This window comes from Gadus chalcogrammus, chromosome 16, assembly GCF_026213295.1.
Source record: "Gadus chalcogrammus isolate NIFS_2021 chromosome 16, NIFS_Gcha_1.0, whole genome shotgun sequence".
NCBI classification, from domain to species: domain Eukaryota; kingdom Metazoa; phylum Chordata; class Actinopteri; order Gadiformes; family Gadidae; genus Gadus; species Gadus chalcogrammus.
Window position 1 is genome coordinate 31,415,610 of NC_079427.1, and position 14,875 is coordinate 31,430,484.

The following is a 14,875-nucleotide window of genomic DNA, read 5'->3' on the forward strand; positions in this document are numbered from 1 at the left end:
GGGTCAGCCACCAAACGGGACAGGGCCAGACTGCAATGGACAATACGGGCTGCGGAGAAGATCATTGCAGCTGACCTTCCCACCATTGAGGACCTGTACCAGTCCAGGGTCAGGAAAAGGGCAACAAGAATCGCCCTAGATCCCTCACATCCTGGTCACAAAATGTTCAACCTCCTTCCCTCGGGCAGGCGATACAGGGCACTGTTTGCCAAAACCAGGCGACACAAAGTCAGCTTCTTTCCCCAAGCAGTCTCTCTGTTGAACGCTCAGATTTAGCCCCCACCCTCTATTTTATTATATTATTATAATTATTGTTATTTATTGTATTGTATTGTTATTCTGTATACTTAACCGTTTATTTATATTTATTTATTTTTTTGTACTGTTTTCTGTTTTGTGTTTTTCTCTTTTTTAGATATTAACAATAGGTTAAATGTTGTGTGTTGTGTAGGTTAAGTGTTGTACATAGAGAGCTAAGGGACCGAAGTCAAATTCCTCGTTTGTTCGCAAACCTGGCCAATAAAGCTGAATCTGAATCTGAATCTGAATCTGAATGTATTGTAATGTTCTTCTTGTCAATCAGTGTGGGGGCGAATCATTAGGTCAGCTGGGGGAGGGCCTTGGAAGAACACGAGGGTGGGGGCCTGCACACGAGTGAGACCGTGTTGGGGGTTGCCGGGGTAACCGGGGTTTGTTTTGGGTGGGATTTCTGCCGTTGGTTACGGGTTTCAGTGACCTGGTTTTGGTTCATTAAAAGTTCCTTCAATTACTAATGACTCGACATCGTTATGTCACCGGCGAGGTCATTACAATATGTTCAATAAAACGTGTCTATATGAATATAAAATAAGTTTCTTAGACAAACGTAATTGAGAATGCCGAATAGTTCTCTGGGAACGTAATTTTGATGAGAAAGGGTTGCTCTGTCAGTTGTCAAAAAAAGCGCAACGACCTCAGCGTCAGAAACTGAAGCCACTCCGAGCGCGTCGATTTCTGACGAACGGTCAGTGACTTTTGCTTCAGTTTCTGACGCAAAAGGGTACCCTTGCGCTGCTTTTTTCGACGCATGGGGTTTTCAGCAGCCATCGGGTCCCCCTTCAAAGGGGTTATTGTAACTAGTTGAAAACCCCATGCGTCTAAAAAAGCAGCGCAAGGGTACCCTTTTGCGTCAGAAACTGAAGCAAAAGTCACTGACCGTTCGTCAGAAATCGACGCGCTCGGAATGAGAATGTGCATCAGCCCTTCCTACTCCGCCTCTTCTATTCTTCTTATTATTATCCTTCTTCTTATTATCCTTCTTCTTATTATCCTTCTTATTATTATCCTTCTTCTTCTTCTTCTTCTTCTTCTTCTTCTTCTTCTTCTTCTTATCCTTCTTCTTATTATTATCCTTCTTATTATTATTATTATTATTATTATCCTTCTTCTTCTTCTTCTTCTTCTTCTTCTTCTTCTTCTTCTTCTTCTTCTTCTTCTCCTCCTCCTCCTCCTCCTCCTCCTCCTCCTTCTTCTTCTTCTTCTTCTTCTTCTTCTTCTTCTTCTTCTTCTTCTTCTTCTTCTTCTTCTTCTTCTCCTCCTTCTCTTCCTCCTCTGTGATAGTGTGTGAACTGGTTGATATGAGTGTGTCTCAGGGCCAAATGGTGAGACTTGGCAGCTCTGTCAGTTGTGAAACAAAACGGACGGACATGGTCTCTATAGCAACGACCTCAGCTACCCAACACTGATCAAAAAAACGATTGTTTCTCTCAATCAAAGCACCAAAGAGGACAACTGATGCCCAGAGCCTTAACCCATACATGTTGTGTAATTAACAAGGACACGTTGGTGTAGTTGTGTTGAGGAATGTCACAGATGTCACTGTAAAATCGCCGTTATTGTGCAGCCATCGGCTCTTCCGTTAGCCAATGGGATGAATGCTTATAGCTTCATATATTGCCGTGGAGGGATTACATTGTAATGAGTGGAAAAACCCCTGCGTCGAAAAAAGAAGCAGAAGGTCCTCCGTTAGCCAATGGGATGAATGCTTATAGCGTCTCTATGTGCAGCCATCGGCTCTTCCGTTAGCCAATGGAATGAATGCTCATAGCTTCATATATTGCCGTGGAGGGATTACATTGCAATGAGTGGAAAACCCCCTGCGTCGAAAAAAGAAGCGCAAGGTCCTCCGTTAGCCAATGGGATATGAATGCTCATAGCGTCTCTATGTGCAGCCATCGGGTCCCCCGTCAAAGGGTTACATTGTAACTAGTTGAAAACCCCATGCGTCTAAAAAAGCAGCGCAAGGGTACCCTTTTGCGTCAGAAACTGAAGCAAAAGTCACTGACCGCTCGGAGTGAGAATGTGTTGTGGGAACGTAGGACCGGGGGAGGCCATGGTGAAACGTCGGAATGGGAATGAAAGTGTCCGCAATGTCCCGGGACGCAGCACGATGGGAGGCAGCCGACCACGGGGCCGTGGCTTCCGGAAGAAACTCCCCAGGGACGCGCAGGGGCTGGCCGTACACCAGCTCTGCCGAAGAGGCCTGAAGATCGTCCTTGGGGGCGGAGCGAAGGCCCAGCATAACCCATAGCCGTGGACCGTGTCAAAGACCTTACGCCTCCAGCCAGCAGGCACCTTGGGGCGTGGTTGACCAGTGGAGACGTCGCAGAGGAGCGTAGTGTTGGCCGTGCCAAATACCACATCCTCCATGAGGAGCGCCGTGGGGGCCGTCCTGTAGGCCTGTACCTCAGAGTCCGTAATCTGATCCCCAGCCATAGCTGCGTATTCGAGGCCCAAGTGGACGGAACCAATAACCACCCGAGAGAGGCAGTCGGCTACAAAATTGTCTTTGCCGGCCACATGCTGAACGTCAGTGTACTCAGAGATGGCGGAGAGCTGACGCTGCTGTCGACCAGACCATGGCTCCGAAGACTTGGCCATGGCGAACGTCAGCGGCTTGTGGTCAACAAAAGCCGTGAACCGAGAAAATGACGGGTGGCAAGGAAAAGAGCCAGGAGCTCCCTGTCGAAGGCGCTGTATTTCCTCTCGTTGTCACGGAGCTTCCTGCTGAAAAAGGCCAGCGGCTGCCAGGCTCCGCCCACCCACTGCTCACACACAGCCCCCACAGCGTAATCAGAGGTGTCCGTAGTAAGAGCAACAGGGGCGGTCGGAGACGGGTGCGCCAGCAGAGCAGCGTTGGCCAACGCGGTTTTGGCAGCATCAAAGGCAGCCGTCATCTCTGTGGACCAATCTAACACGTCTGCCGGCCTCCTGCCCCGCAAGGCGTTGTACAAGGGTTGCATGATCTGGGCCGCATGGGGGAGGAAACAGTTGTAGAAGTTCACCATGCCCAGGAACTCCTGCAAGGACTTCACAGTGCGCGGGCGTGGGAGACAGTGGATGGCGTCCACCTTGGCCGGGAGGGGAATCGCCCCCTGCGGGGTGACGTGGTGGCCGAGGAAAGTGATGGATGACCGGCCAAACTCGCACTTGGCCGGGTTGACAATGAGACCATGCTCACTGAGCCGACCGAACAGCTGCCGCAGATGCGTCAGGTGGTCGTCTGCGGACGCACTGGCAAGTGTGTCCGCAGGAGGAAAAGTCCTGAATATGCGGTACCGGGTACCGGTCGGGGGTGGTGGCGTTATTCAGGCGACGGAAATCACCACAGGGACGCCAACCGCCATCAGCCTTGGTCACCATGTGCAGGGGGGAGGCCCACGGACTGTTGGAACGGCATACGATGCCGAGGCGCTCCATGGTGGCGAACTCCTCCCTGGCGATCGCGAGCTTGGCAGAGTCGAGGCGGCGGGCCCGTGTATAGACCGGGGGGCCAACCGTGGTGATGTAGTGCTCCAACCATGCTTAGCCACAGCCGATGAAAACGTGGGCGTGGTGATGTCAGGAAACTCAGCCAGCAGGCGTTGATACAGGTCCCCGGTGGCAAACGTGTTCGCAAGACAAAGCCCCCCCAACCCCCCCAAACGAGAACCAACCCGACACTGGGCTCCCAGGTCTACTTAAATAAGCCCAGCTCAGGTGTTGTCAACGAGCTTGTTAAGCTCCCCTCGTTAGGGTCGTGACAAAGTGCAGAAGCCCCGCCTCCCGGCTATCCGCAATGCTTACAACATCTTGGGGGTGTGAATTTGCCTAAACACGGGCAAAGCATTCGACCAATCACAGCAGTCTGGGCTACTCGGGAAGGGGGCCTGAAAGCAACGTGATTCATATCAGAACATTTTGAAAGATGCTGAAATTGCTTTTTCAGAAACGAACAGTGTGTGAATAATAAGGGGTATTTATATCATACAGGCCTGTAACTTTATTCTAGTATTAACCCCAAATTCAATAATTAACCCCAAAAAAGCATAAAATGGGATCTTTAAAGGAAACGCGTCACAGGTGCTGTGTTAAAATGTCTTTATTCATTCCAGTTATACAAAACATTGTTTCAATTGTCCGTAAAAAATACCTTTTTTTCTGTCTCTTTTTTCTTCTGTTATGTATTGTCCCTCTTGAGTTAACATAGTTCAATGGCCTAGGATGTACAACCAGGGGTTCAGGGGACATTTGACCAGGGCCCCTAGCGCTGCATGAGTTGGCACAGGCGTCAAAGCATGATGGGTGGCTCCTGGTAAAGCGTGCAGTCGCCCCGAAAATAGGAGTGGAACCAGGGGTCCCCAAAGCTCCCTAAGATGCACACAACAGACTTCTTTGATTGTACCGAACTATAGTATGACCTTGGTGTTAGGCTCATGCAATGGAGACAACACACACACAACCCCACACGAACACACACACACACATAAACACACACACACACACACACACACACACACACACACACACACACACACACACACACACACACACACACACACACACACACCTCGGATCTCCTCACCTAAAATGTATTTTATTTTTATACACTTTTCAGGTTTCGTAAAAAAAAAAGGTATATTGCAGTGATGTTAAATTATCAATTTAAATTGGGTTACAATTATTATTGCACAAATGTATTTCTAATACCGCATACCACAAAAAGGAAAATCATAGAATGGAAGGAAACAATCGAATCACAAATTCAACTCATTGATTAATAAATATCACAAATATGCCATGTGTCATTTTACAGTTGAAATGTTGACGAAAGAGAGAGATCACAGACCGATGAACATCAACCGGAGAAGGGCCATTGAGGAGAATTAAATCATGCCAGTGGATCTCTTCAGAGGGGCGAGCGCGGAGGGAATGATGTGGGGAGTGGGTGATATGTTGCCATGGAGATCGTGCATAATTGCAATGTGGCGCTGACACATTATCTTAAGTGTATGTGTGTAAGAGTGTGTGGGTTTGAGAAAACAGAAAGTAGAGTGAGTGTGCATGTGTGTGCCTTGTCAAAATGCTCACATGCAAGACTATAGAACGAGCATTGTGATTGCTAATCCCTGCTAACGACAACAATATAAAAAAAAGAGGAAGAGGCAGCCCAGCTAATGAAGAGGCACTTGGAGTGTACACAGACAGACCCCATACAGCTCAACAATTCCTTCCACTCGACGCACAACGGCGCCGTCAATATCATGACAGTATTATTAATAGTATCAATACTATTTATGTTACAGCTCCAGGAAGTGGACATCTTTGCTCTAGGTTAATTTGCCCTATACACGACAGGAATTTCGAACACGGCATCAAAAACAATTTTTGAGACAAAAAATTGACAAAAAATTAGAAAATGAGACAAAAAAACACATTGAATCTGTTAAGACATTAAATTAGGATCTTATATTACAATTAATTGTGTTAAATATATATATATTAAATTGATAAATATTTTCTTCCCAAGCCAAGGGGCCAGACACTGATCAATGCCTGTCAGACCGCGTGGAGCGGGCTAACGGAAGACTCACTCTGAGAGCAGTCCCACTGTGAGAGCAGTCTCACTTTGAGAGCATTCTCACTATGAGAGCTGTCGCACTCTGAGAGCACACTCACTCGGAGAACAGTTTCACTGTGAGAGCAGTCTCACTCAGAGAGCAGTCTCACTGTGAGAGCACACTCACTCGGAGAACAGTCTCACTGTGAGAGCACACTCACTCGGAGAGTGAGTGTGCCCCCCCCCCACACACACACACACTGGGGCTGATGTAGCTCATCGTTCTTCTGGTCATACTTTCTGAAACCATAGAGAGGATCTTGCAGCCTCTTGAGTCACATGCAGCGCTACATGCTGAAGCCATGCTGTCTCACATGTCCCTGCATTTCGTGATGAGCACGTCTACATAGATATTTTTTTGCATGTGTGTTGTGTGGTTTAAGGCCTCATAGCAACATATCAGGGCTGATAAGACGTCTTCACCCATTCCATCAAAATCAAGAAAAGATCCGAGCTAAAATAATTGAAAACAGAGTCCATCTGAGACTTTAAAAGCTCTTCAAGTCAGGTACTGGTCTGCAATGGAGAGCGAAAGAGGAAGAGAGAGATATAAGGCCGAGAGGACAGAGCCCTTCTCCTGTCCCTGGATGAGCAGCGTTTGAGGAGGAGCCCAGCGCCCTGCACATCCATTATTAAGAGCGCTATACTCCTGGTTCCTCTCTCCCTCCCTTCAGCCCTCCTCCAGCCAGGCACTCCGCTGAGAGCTCCCATACAGACATGGCCGTCATGGGGAGGAAAAACCTGAGGACTGGGACGGCAGGGGTAGGGTTGGCATGGTGATGTTAGAAGATCCAGCCTCTTCTCTTGGACCCAAAGAGCCGCCTCTCTCTCTCTCTCTCTCTCTCTCTCTCTCTCTCTCTCTCTCTCTCTCTCTCTCTCTCTCTCTCTCTCTCTCTCTCTCTCTCTCTCTCTCTCTCTCTCTCTCTCTCTCTCTCTATGATGCTTCTTAAGAGCTCTGATTGTGTGTGTATGTGTGTAGGAGGTACATATGCATACATTGGAACCAGACATGAGAGAGACTTTAAGACGAGAAGGCTGTTTCCTTTGACCAGCCTGCTTCACGATGGAACTAATGAGGGTCTGGAAGTGAAGGCGGACCCCCCTTGTCGCCTGAACCAGGACGGGGCCACACCACTAAGATTACAGCCATACCTACTGTCGGGATGGTGAAACAGAACTACAATAATAAGACTAAAACGTGTTCAAATGAATTACAAAATAATAAAAACCTTATTATAAACAGCCGTGTTGCTACATGCACACACTCGTCCATTCTCTCAATACATACACTCACTCTGTGTTTGTCCTCGCAACACAAATGGAAGACTTGTTCAGACGGGGAGACGGTTTCAGAGTTTGGTCACGAGGCCGACGGACAGACGTCAGGCTGGTCAGACGGTGGCCTCCCTCAGTTGAGTCCACGACGCCCCACTTCTACTCTAACCCTGTATACACCCCTGGTCACTAACACTCCCTACGTAGTCTTCCCTTGTCCTCTCCAGCAGGGTCTCGTGGCTCCAGTGGAGAGCAGGGCACAATCTGGGCTGTAGTCAATCCCCCCCACCGAAGAGTGTCAAGTGTCTGTAGTCAGGACCAGACCCCTGGTTACCTCACCGGGACAGGCCCTGGGCCACAGAGGAGGGGGATGGAGACACACAGAGAGTAGGGGGGACACAGGAGGGGGGGGGGGGGGGGGGGGAAAGATGACTCCATTTCCCAGAATTACATATCGATCCAAACCCTGAGGATTCATTTTTTTCTTCTTTTGTGTCGGCAGCTTTCAAGGGTAGCAGTCGATGCTGGCTCCCTCTCCCCCTCTCAGCGGGCCCGTCATTGGGATTTCTCGTCCGAGTCGGACTGGGTGTGCTCGCGGGGGAGCGACATGCTCTTGTGGCGGTCCCACAGCTTGTGGAGCTCAGTGGCCTCGTTCTCACTGCTGCTGGTGCCGCTGTCCCGGAAACTGGCCAGCGGGGGGCGCACCTTTGTCCCCTTCACCGTCACAGAGCCCTCGATGGCCTTACGCAGCTGGAGAGAGAGAGAGGTAGAGGGAGAGGGAGAGGGAGAGGGAGAGAGAGAGAGAGAGAGAGAGAGAGAGAGAGAGAGAGAGAGAGAGAGAGACGTTACATGCAGCCGTTCCTGTTATTTTAGATGGAAGTAGCAGACCCCCCGTATTTTATCAATGTCCAAGCAATGTCCAAGCACAATGAAAACAGTTCATACTTCAAGTCACACGGGGCGCAGCCATCTTGAATTCTGTCTCGGAATTTTGCTCGGTCACCACTGAGTTCAACCGAGATGGCGAGTTCGCCTTCCGAGGAAAAGGGGCGTGTTTGTGCGTGTCGATAGGCAACATCCTCGGACCTCCGAGACGGATGGATAATAAAACGCAGCATTAGTCCATACTTCTCAGTCCATAGTAGCCTTTTCAGCAAAAAAGGCTACTTTTTTGCTGAGAGCAGACATGAACAGAAATAAGGAAAAGGCTATTAGACTTAATAGCCTTTTCCTTATTTCTGTTCATGTCTGCTCTCAGCATTGCCTTGAACTCTCATGTTGTTAGAATCTACATCTCACAGCTCAGTAAAACATCAGTAGCGTTGCGGACAGGAATAGATCAGCAAGATGGAACTGACACCATGATGACAATTATGGTTCAGAGGTGAGTGGATTCATTCCTATATGACCTTGACCTCTGGTAGCACCTTCAGTTCATCAGACCACAAACTCTCTCGATGTTTCAATTGAACAGCGTTATTCAATTTGGCCCCATGTGGTCTGGACTTAGACGTAGATGAACCTTGAGTGCATAACCTCCTGTGGTGGTGTGAACTACAAGACAGTTTATGACACGCAAAATACGCAAGTCAATGCGTTTTCAGAGCCAGTTCACTTCCCTGGCACCAAAAGTGAATGCGGTTCATTTGGATGCTGTATCTTGGTTGTGTTAGAAGCAATGTCTTTGTGATTCTTTTCAGGTCTGTGTGTTTGAGAATTTGAGTTTTCTCCACAGTGCTAATGTTTATCACATATTCAGTCATAAAGTATGCGCTGAACGAATGATGCGCGGAGCTGAATGGTTCCCTACTCTGGGAAATGAACCATGAAACCAAGGTTTTGAACTTTTAGCCATTCCCAGCTGAAACAGGAGATCACAAAAGCAAGGGGGAAGCAGATTTGGATTCTAATTTGATTGGCAGTAGCGAGTTTAACTTATCAGTAATGTTGTTAAAGGGTTTGGGTGGTTTGCTAAGACCCGAGGGTTACTTGTAATCAGCCATGAGTTTTGCTCAACACTCCTCTCGCGTTGGCGACCTGTTCTGCAATTGGGCATTTGGCCATCATTTGACATCCTCTATATCCCAAACAGGTGTTGAGTAGCTCCTATAGCTGTATCTTGGATGGTCCAACACAAGTAAGTGCATGGAAACTGTCCTGGCTAGGTAGCTATCGCCAATATAGCCCAATAACAAACACTCAACAACAACCGACTCAGTGTTCACACATCACTGAGCATGCTCACGGACTTAGGGACTGACTAAACGGCAATCAGTTAGAATTCCTGAATGTTAGAAAATGAAAAAGAAAGGATTTGTGTTTGGTTGCCGTTCTCGTTCTACCTCCATTCATAAAACCATCAGGAACGGAGCTCTTCATTTTGATCGGACGTGATGCTATGGCTGGGCTCCAATCCGTTAAAATAATAAATTCCTCAATTTACCATTGCGACGTATTATACACAATATTGCTCTGCACCCAATACAATACAAAATGATCACACTGCCTAAAACGCAGCCGCTATCTTCGCACACAATTCTAACTTACGAAGATAGTGCTCAGTCTCTCTTACGTCTCAGTTACCAAGTCTGTGAGCACGCGCAGTGGGCTCTGAACACTGAGACGAATGAAGCAGTTATACTTTGATGCAATGATCATGTCTCACATGACCTATTGCATGACATGCTTCAGCTGGTAAGACGACTCTAAAGTCCCAAGAGTCAACATATAAACAAGCTATAAAAGTTTTAGATAAAAAACCGAAAATGTATCATCACTGTCAGATTTTAAAGAAACTTGAGTTGCTACATATGGAAAACTCTATGAAATAAACAGACAATAACTACCAAACTACCAACTCTCACCTAATTTTCCAAAAAAAAAAAAAAAAAGGCTTTTGGTAATGTGATCGGTAAAAAAGGGAATGATCTTGCGCCCCAAGGGGCGGTTCGGCGAAAGGAGGAGGTGTGTTGTGGCGCAAACGTTCCCTGGTGCTACTTTGCAGTTTCAGAAAACAATTCCGCCACAAACCAGGAAATACCTGGTTTTAAGTCAGTGGCGCGTTGTTCAGATGCTATTTTAAGGGCGCATTCATAATGTTGCTTGTGCACCTCACACATACACTTTGCTTCTCTCATCTACCTAGCCACACATTCTTGGTAAATGACATGGGAAAGAACAGCTGTCACAGCGGTAATAAGTTGTACTTTTAAATCAAAGCATCTGCAAACACGTACAACAAAAAAAAAAAATCTTGACACACACATCGTGTACAAGCCAATAACTTTTAGGATTGATGAGTATTTGATCGTGAGAATACATTGTTTTACCGCGAGTGAGTGTTAAAAATAATGAATAAATGCGGGCGCGCGAGTGTGTATGTGTAAAATAATGAATGAATGCGGGCACGTGTGTGTGCGACTGTGCGTCCATCTGTTTAAACACACGCAAACTAAACACGTAACGCATAATACAGTCCATGGCAATGTATATTAATGGGGGGACACATGCATATTAGGAACACAAGTCGATAATGATAATGCATACAATACTGGTAAGAAACGATGCGTAAATCATTAAATAGAACCACAGTTACCGCATATCATGTGTGTTAAGTTTTCTTCACCAAATTTTTTTTCGATTTTCGACTCAGTATTTCTGAAGTTGTGGAAGAAAATGCCATGTGTGAATAAGGGCATATTATTTGGCCATAAACTGAGCCATTTGAAGTTTGAAATTCATGTGGTTATGCATCTGTCTCATCGGAGACTGCAAACGCGCTGTCAAAATATCAACTCGTCAGATTCAAATCTGCTCACGGCTCTTAAAGGGGATGGGAGATGGCACTCTCATTGGTTTATTGCAAGTTACGCCCAAACCACACCTACGGGTAATTAGGCTACTTCAGACCAACCCTTTTTAGATTTGCGCCGGGCGCAAGAGTCATTTATCCGCCGGTAAAATCGCAACATCGCCATAGAATCGCCCACAAAGCTACTTGCATTTGGCGCTTTTCACTTGCGTTTCAGACCGTTAAAATAGGGCCCAGTGTCTGTGTGGGGGTATGGGGAGGGGCTACTGGGAGGGATAACTGGGCTGAGAACAAGGGCTGCAAAAATAACTAGTATAAAAAGGTTCACACATGAACTCGTATCTCCCTTTGAAATGACAACAGCGATTTGCTAAATAGTGGGTCATGTTCATCAACATGAACATGACCCACAGTATGTCATCGACAATTTGAATAATGGCGGTTTACACTGCAGGGTGCGGTACGGTTCGGTTCGCAAAGGTGCGGTACGGATGCGTTTCCACCGCCAAAAGTGGGCATGACCCGGACTGAGCCGTACTCGTTTTGCCCTCGTCTTCAGTACTCCTCCGTTGGGGTACTGAGACGCCTGAAAGGGTGCCGGAAAATTCGAGCTACACACCCCCTCCATTGATTGGTCGACAGAATCGTCACTTCCGGGCGACGTGGGGATAAAAACAGACAAACAGTAGCCTCGAGCGAGGTATTATTCTTTACAATGAACATGTCGCGTAAATCACGACATGTAAAACGCGTTTTTATTGAGCAGGCTACACTGTGTCGCGCTGCTATGATGTTACGATGTTTACGTAGCTGCCGCGGCGATCGATATCCGGCCTACCACAAAGGGTACTGTTGGCGGTGGAAACGCAACCTCGGAACTGAGCTGGGCTATACCGCCCCCTCCCTACCGGACTGATGCGAAACCGAACCGTACCGCACCCTGCAGTGGAAACGCGGCATTAGATAAATAACTAAAGAAAGAAAGAAACCTCAACTTTGTAGCTTTCTCTGCAGCCAAGACAAATATGATGTCCATAGAGGATACACTATATATATATATATATATTTAGTGGTGGGCATATCTTATTTTTTTAATCTAGATTAATCTAGATTAATTCTAAAATTAATCTAGATTAAAATGGCAAACGGCAAAAAATCTGTTTGTTTACCTTGACAGCGGTCAATTATACTGGGCAATGGTGATTTATCAAATATAATTCACCGCCGGAAGTTGTGAAGTGCCCATTCAAGTGAACGGAGCATAAACAAAAATAATTGACAGCTGAACGTTGGGAAGGCCCATGCAAGTGAATGGAGCAGTCTACAGCATTGAGAAGAGCCGTGTAATAATCCATAATAATGTAAGGTTTAAAAGCTAAATATTTGAAAGTTGTAGAATAAATTAATATAATTTATATTGGAGTTAATTTGCTATAAATGTACTGACAATTTTTAGTCAGTTAATCATTTACATATTTATGTTTCAGTCACGTGATGGGTCCGAACAAGGAAGTGTTTGAAAATAGATTAACGGCGATATTTTTTTTATCGCACCATAAAAGTTTCGCGTTAACGCAGCCGTTAACGCCGATAACGGCCCACCACTAATATATATATATATATATATATATATATATATATATATATACACTGTATATAGTCATGATGTTCAAATAAAGCCTGTAACGCACTGACACACTGCCGGCTAGCATGTAATCAACGCTTCACACCTGAAGGATCAACCCCATCCGCCTGCGATTAGTTCCAGCGTCACTGGTCAACAGGACGTGGAGTGAGGAGCAGCCTTACCTCTTTGAGGGAAACCACCCCGATGAGCCGTCCGATGCTGGTCACGTAGGCGTGGTCCAAGCCCAGCAGGGAGAAGATGGTGTGGGTCTGGAGAGGGTGGAGGCAGAGACATTATCAATGGACAGTATGGTTGGCCATTAAATCTATCTCCAAAATATGCATGATAACATTTTCCAGGATAACGATGATAAATTATTTTTTTTAATTAATTTATTTTCTATAGTTATTTCTTAGCCAGATTTTCTCTATCTACAAAACAATGATACAGCCAATCTTACAGCAAGTAAACAAGCGCATATGATGGACACATGTTTCCGGCAACTTCCCCTTATGATGACCAGAGAAGCTTACAACTATTTAGAAGCCATCTGAGCGGAGGCGAAACAGAGAGCGAGGAAGAAAATGAGGAAATTGTTCAGAAGAAAGGTCATACCACTATTTTTATGTGGAAAGAGTTCGGCTCCCTGAAGTCTGACCAAGCTCAGACTAGCATTAGGAGCAAAATATGTCGGCGACCAGTCCTCAGCAGAACGGAACAACAACCAACCTCTTCAACCTCTTGACTCGCTGTGAGAGATGGAGTGTGAATTGCCAAAAATGTATCAACCTCTAAGTTTGGTGATCAACGCACCACATATCCTGTCCAGGATTTGGCTTACTTGGAGTAGAGGTGGTTCCTAGGCACTACTGAATATGACTATGACCAAAAATGCTGTACTGAACTCACATCCTTGTAATACGCAACTAAGCGATATTCAGTGACACCATTAACGTACAGTGATACTCTATGGGTACTCAAATACTAGACCAAGGGAGATATCTGACTGCTGTCATGAAATTGACTTTTAGGGATGCAAGGGAAGGGGTGGCTCTATGAAGTTCATCAATGTTCCCTGGTACTTTCTGTGGAAGTTCAAGCGAGAAACATTAGTTGCCAGTGGAGCACCCTTTTCTTTTCCAATTCACTGTTTTAATTTTATTTTCCGGGGACCTTTGTGTCCTCCATGGAAGATGGAACTGTCCACTTCAGGGTCCAAGCCTTGCCTGTCTGCTTGTCAATGTGTAATAACTGGGAATGAGCAACAAATAGTCTGAACAAGAAACTCAGATTTGCCTTTTGAATCACGGATGACTTAACCAAGCACAGGCTCATCTCTTGAAGAATACGGATGTCATGTAAATGTTGAGCAACTCCCACTCTGAGAAGGGGAGCTTGGTCTTTAATGCAGAAAGTAACATCAGTGGCTGGATAGCTCTTAAGATCACTGTGTACACACTGTAAAAAGTGGACATAGTCAAGTTTACCCAGAGACACAATTTTAATGTTTAATGAGGGATTGGGATAGGAGATACCGGTGTCAGGCAAAGCCTTAACAGGTCGACCATTGGAGTAAGAACAGCTATTTTTAGCATGAGAAGAGACGGCTCCCTCTGCTGGTGGACGGGGAACATGGCCAAAGCTTGGGGGTTGACTGAAGACCTGGCTGCGGACAATGAACCAGATTAAGCCCTTCGAATAATTGGACCCTGAGCCCTCTAATGAGCCCAGATTGACCCTATCCTTGACCACCCCCTCTATTGTCACTGCTCTGGCCGGGAATCTCTTACGTCTGAAAGAAACCCTCTTGTGTTAGGCTTCAGAGGCTTGAATCCTCGCCGAACGTTTAAATACTGGGAGCGTGCATCGCCAGGGTCCTGTTCTTAAGGTCTTAGTAACATTCGCAGCATCTGTTCCAGAATTACTGCTTCAGTAATGTGCTCTTTTGAGTACATGTCTGGTCTCATCCATTGCCGTTGCAGCTAGGGGTGGGAAAAATAATCGATTCTTCGATGCATCGCAATTCTTGCTAGAACGATTCTGTCTCGATGCAGATAAATGACCGTATTTTACGCACTATAAGGCGCACCGGAGTATAAGCCGCAGCAGCTAAATTGAATGATTTGCACATATATAAGCCGCACTGGACTATAAGCCGCAGGTGTTTTAATGTTTAATTACCATTAGGGCTGGCCCGAATGCCATTTTTCAGGCTTTGAATAGTCGTGGGTTTTTCCGAGCGAAT

At 46.3% G+C, this 14,875-nt stretch overlaps 1 protein-coding gene across 1 annotated transcript in view; it reads right to left on the reverse strand.

Annotated features, from left to right (window-relative positions):
* Positions 1 to 7,630: 7,630 nt before the first annotated feature.
* clcn2b (chloride channel, voltage-sensitive 2b) overlaps positions 7,631 to 14,875 on the reverse strand; it is a 120,373-nt gene continuing 113,128 nt past the window's right edge. Inside the window, exons 22-23 of the mRNA XM_056611816.1 lie at positions 12,813 to 12,899; positions 7,631 to 7,942 (exon numbers count right to left, since the gene is read on the reverse strand). Coding sequence (XP_056467791.1) covers positions 7,748 to 7,942; positions 12,813 to 12,899 — 282 coding nt within the window. The 3' untranslated portion in view covers positions 7,631 to 7,747. The remainder of the gene's footprint in view (positions 7,943 to 12,812; positions 12,900 to 14,875) is intronic.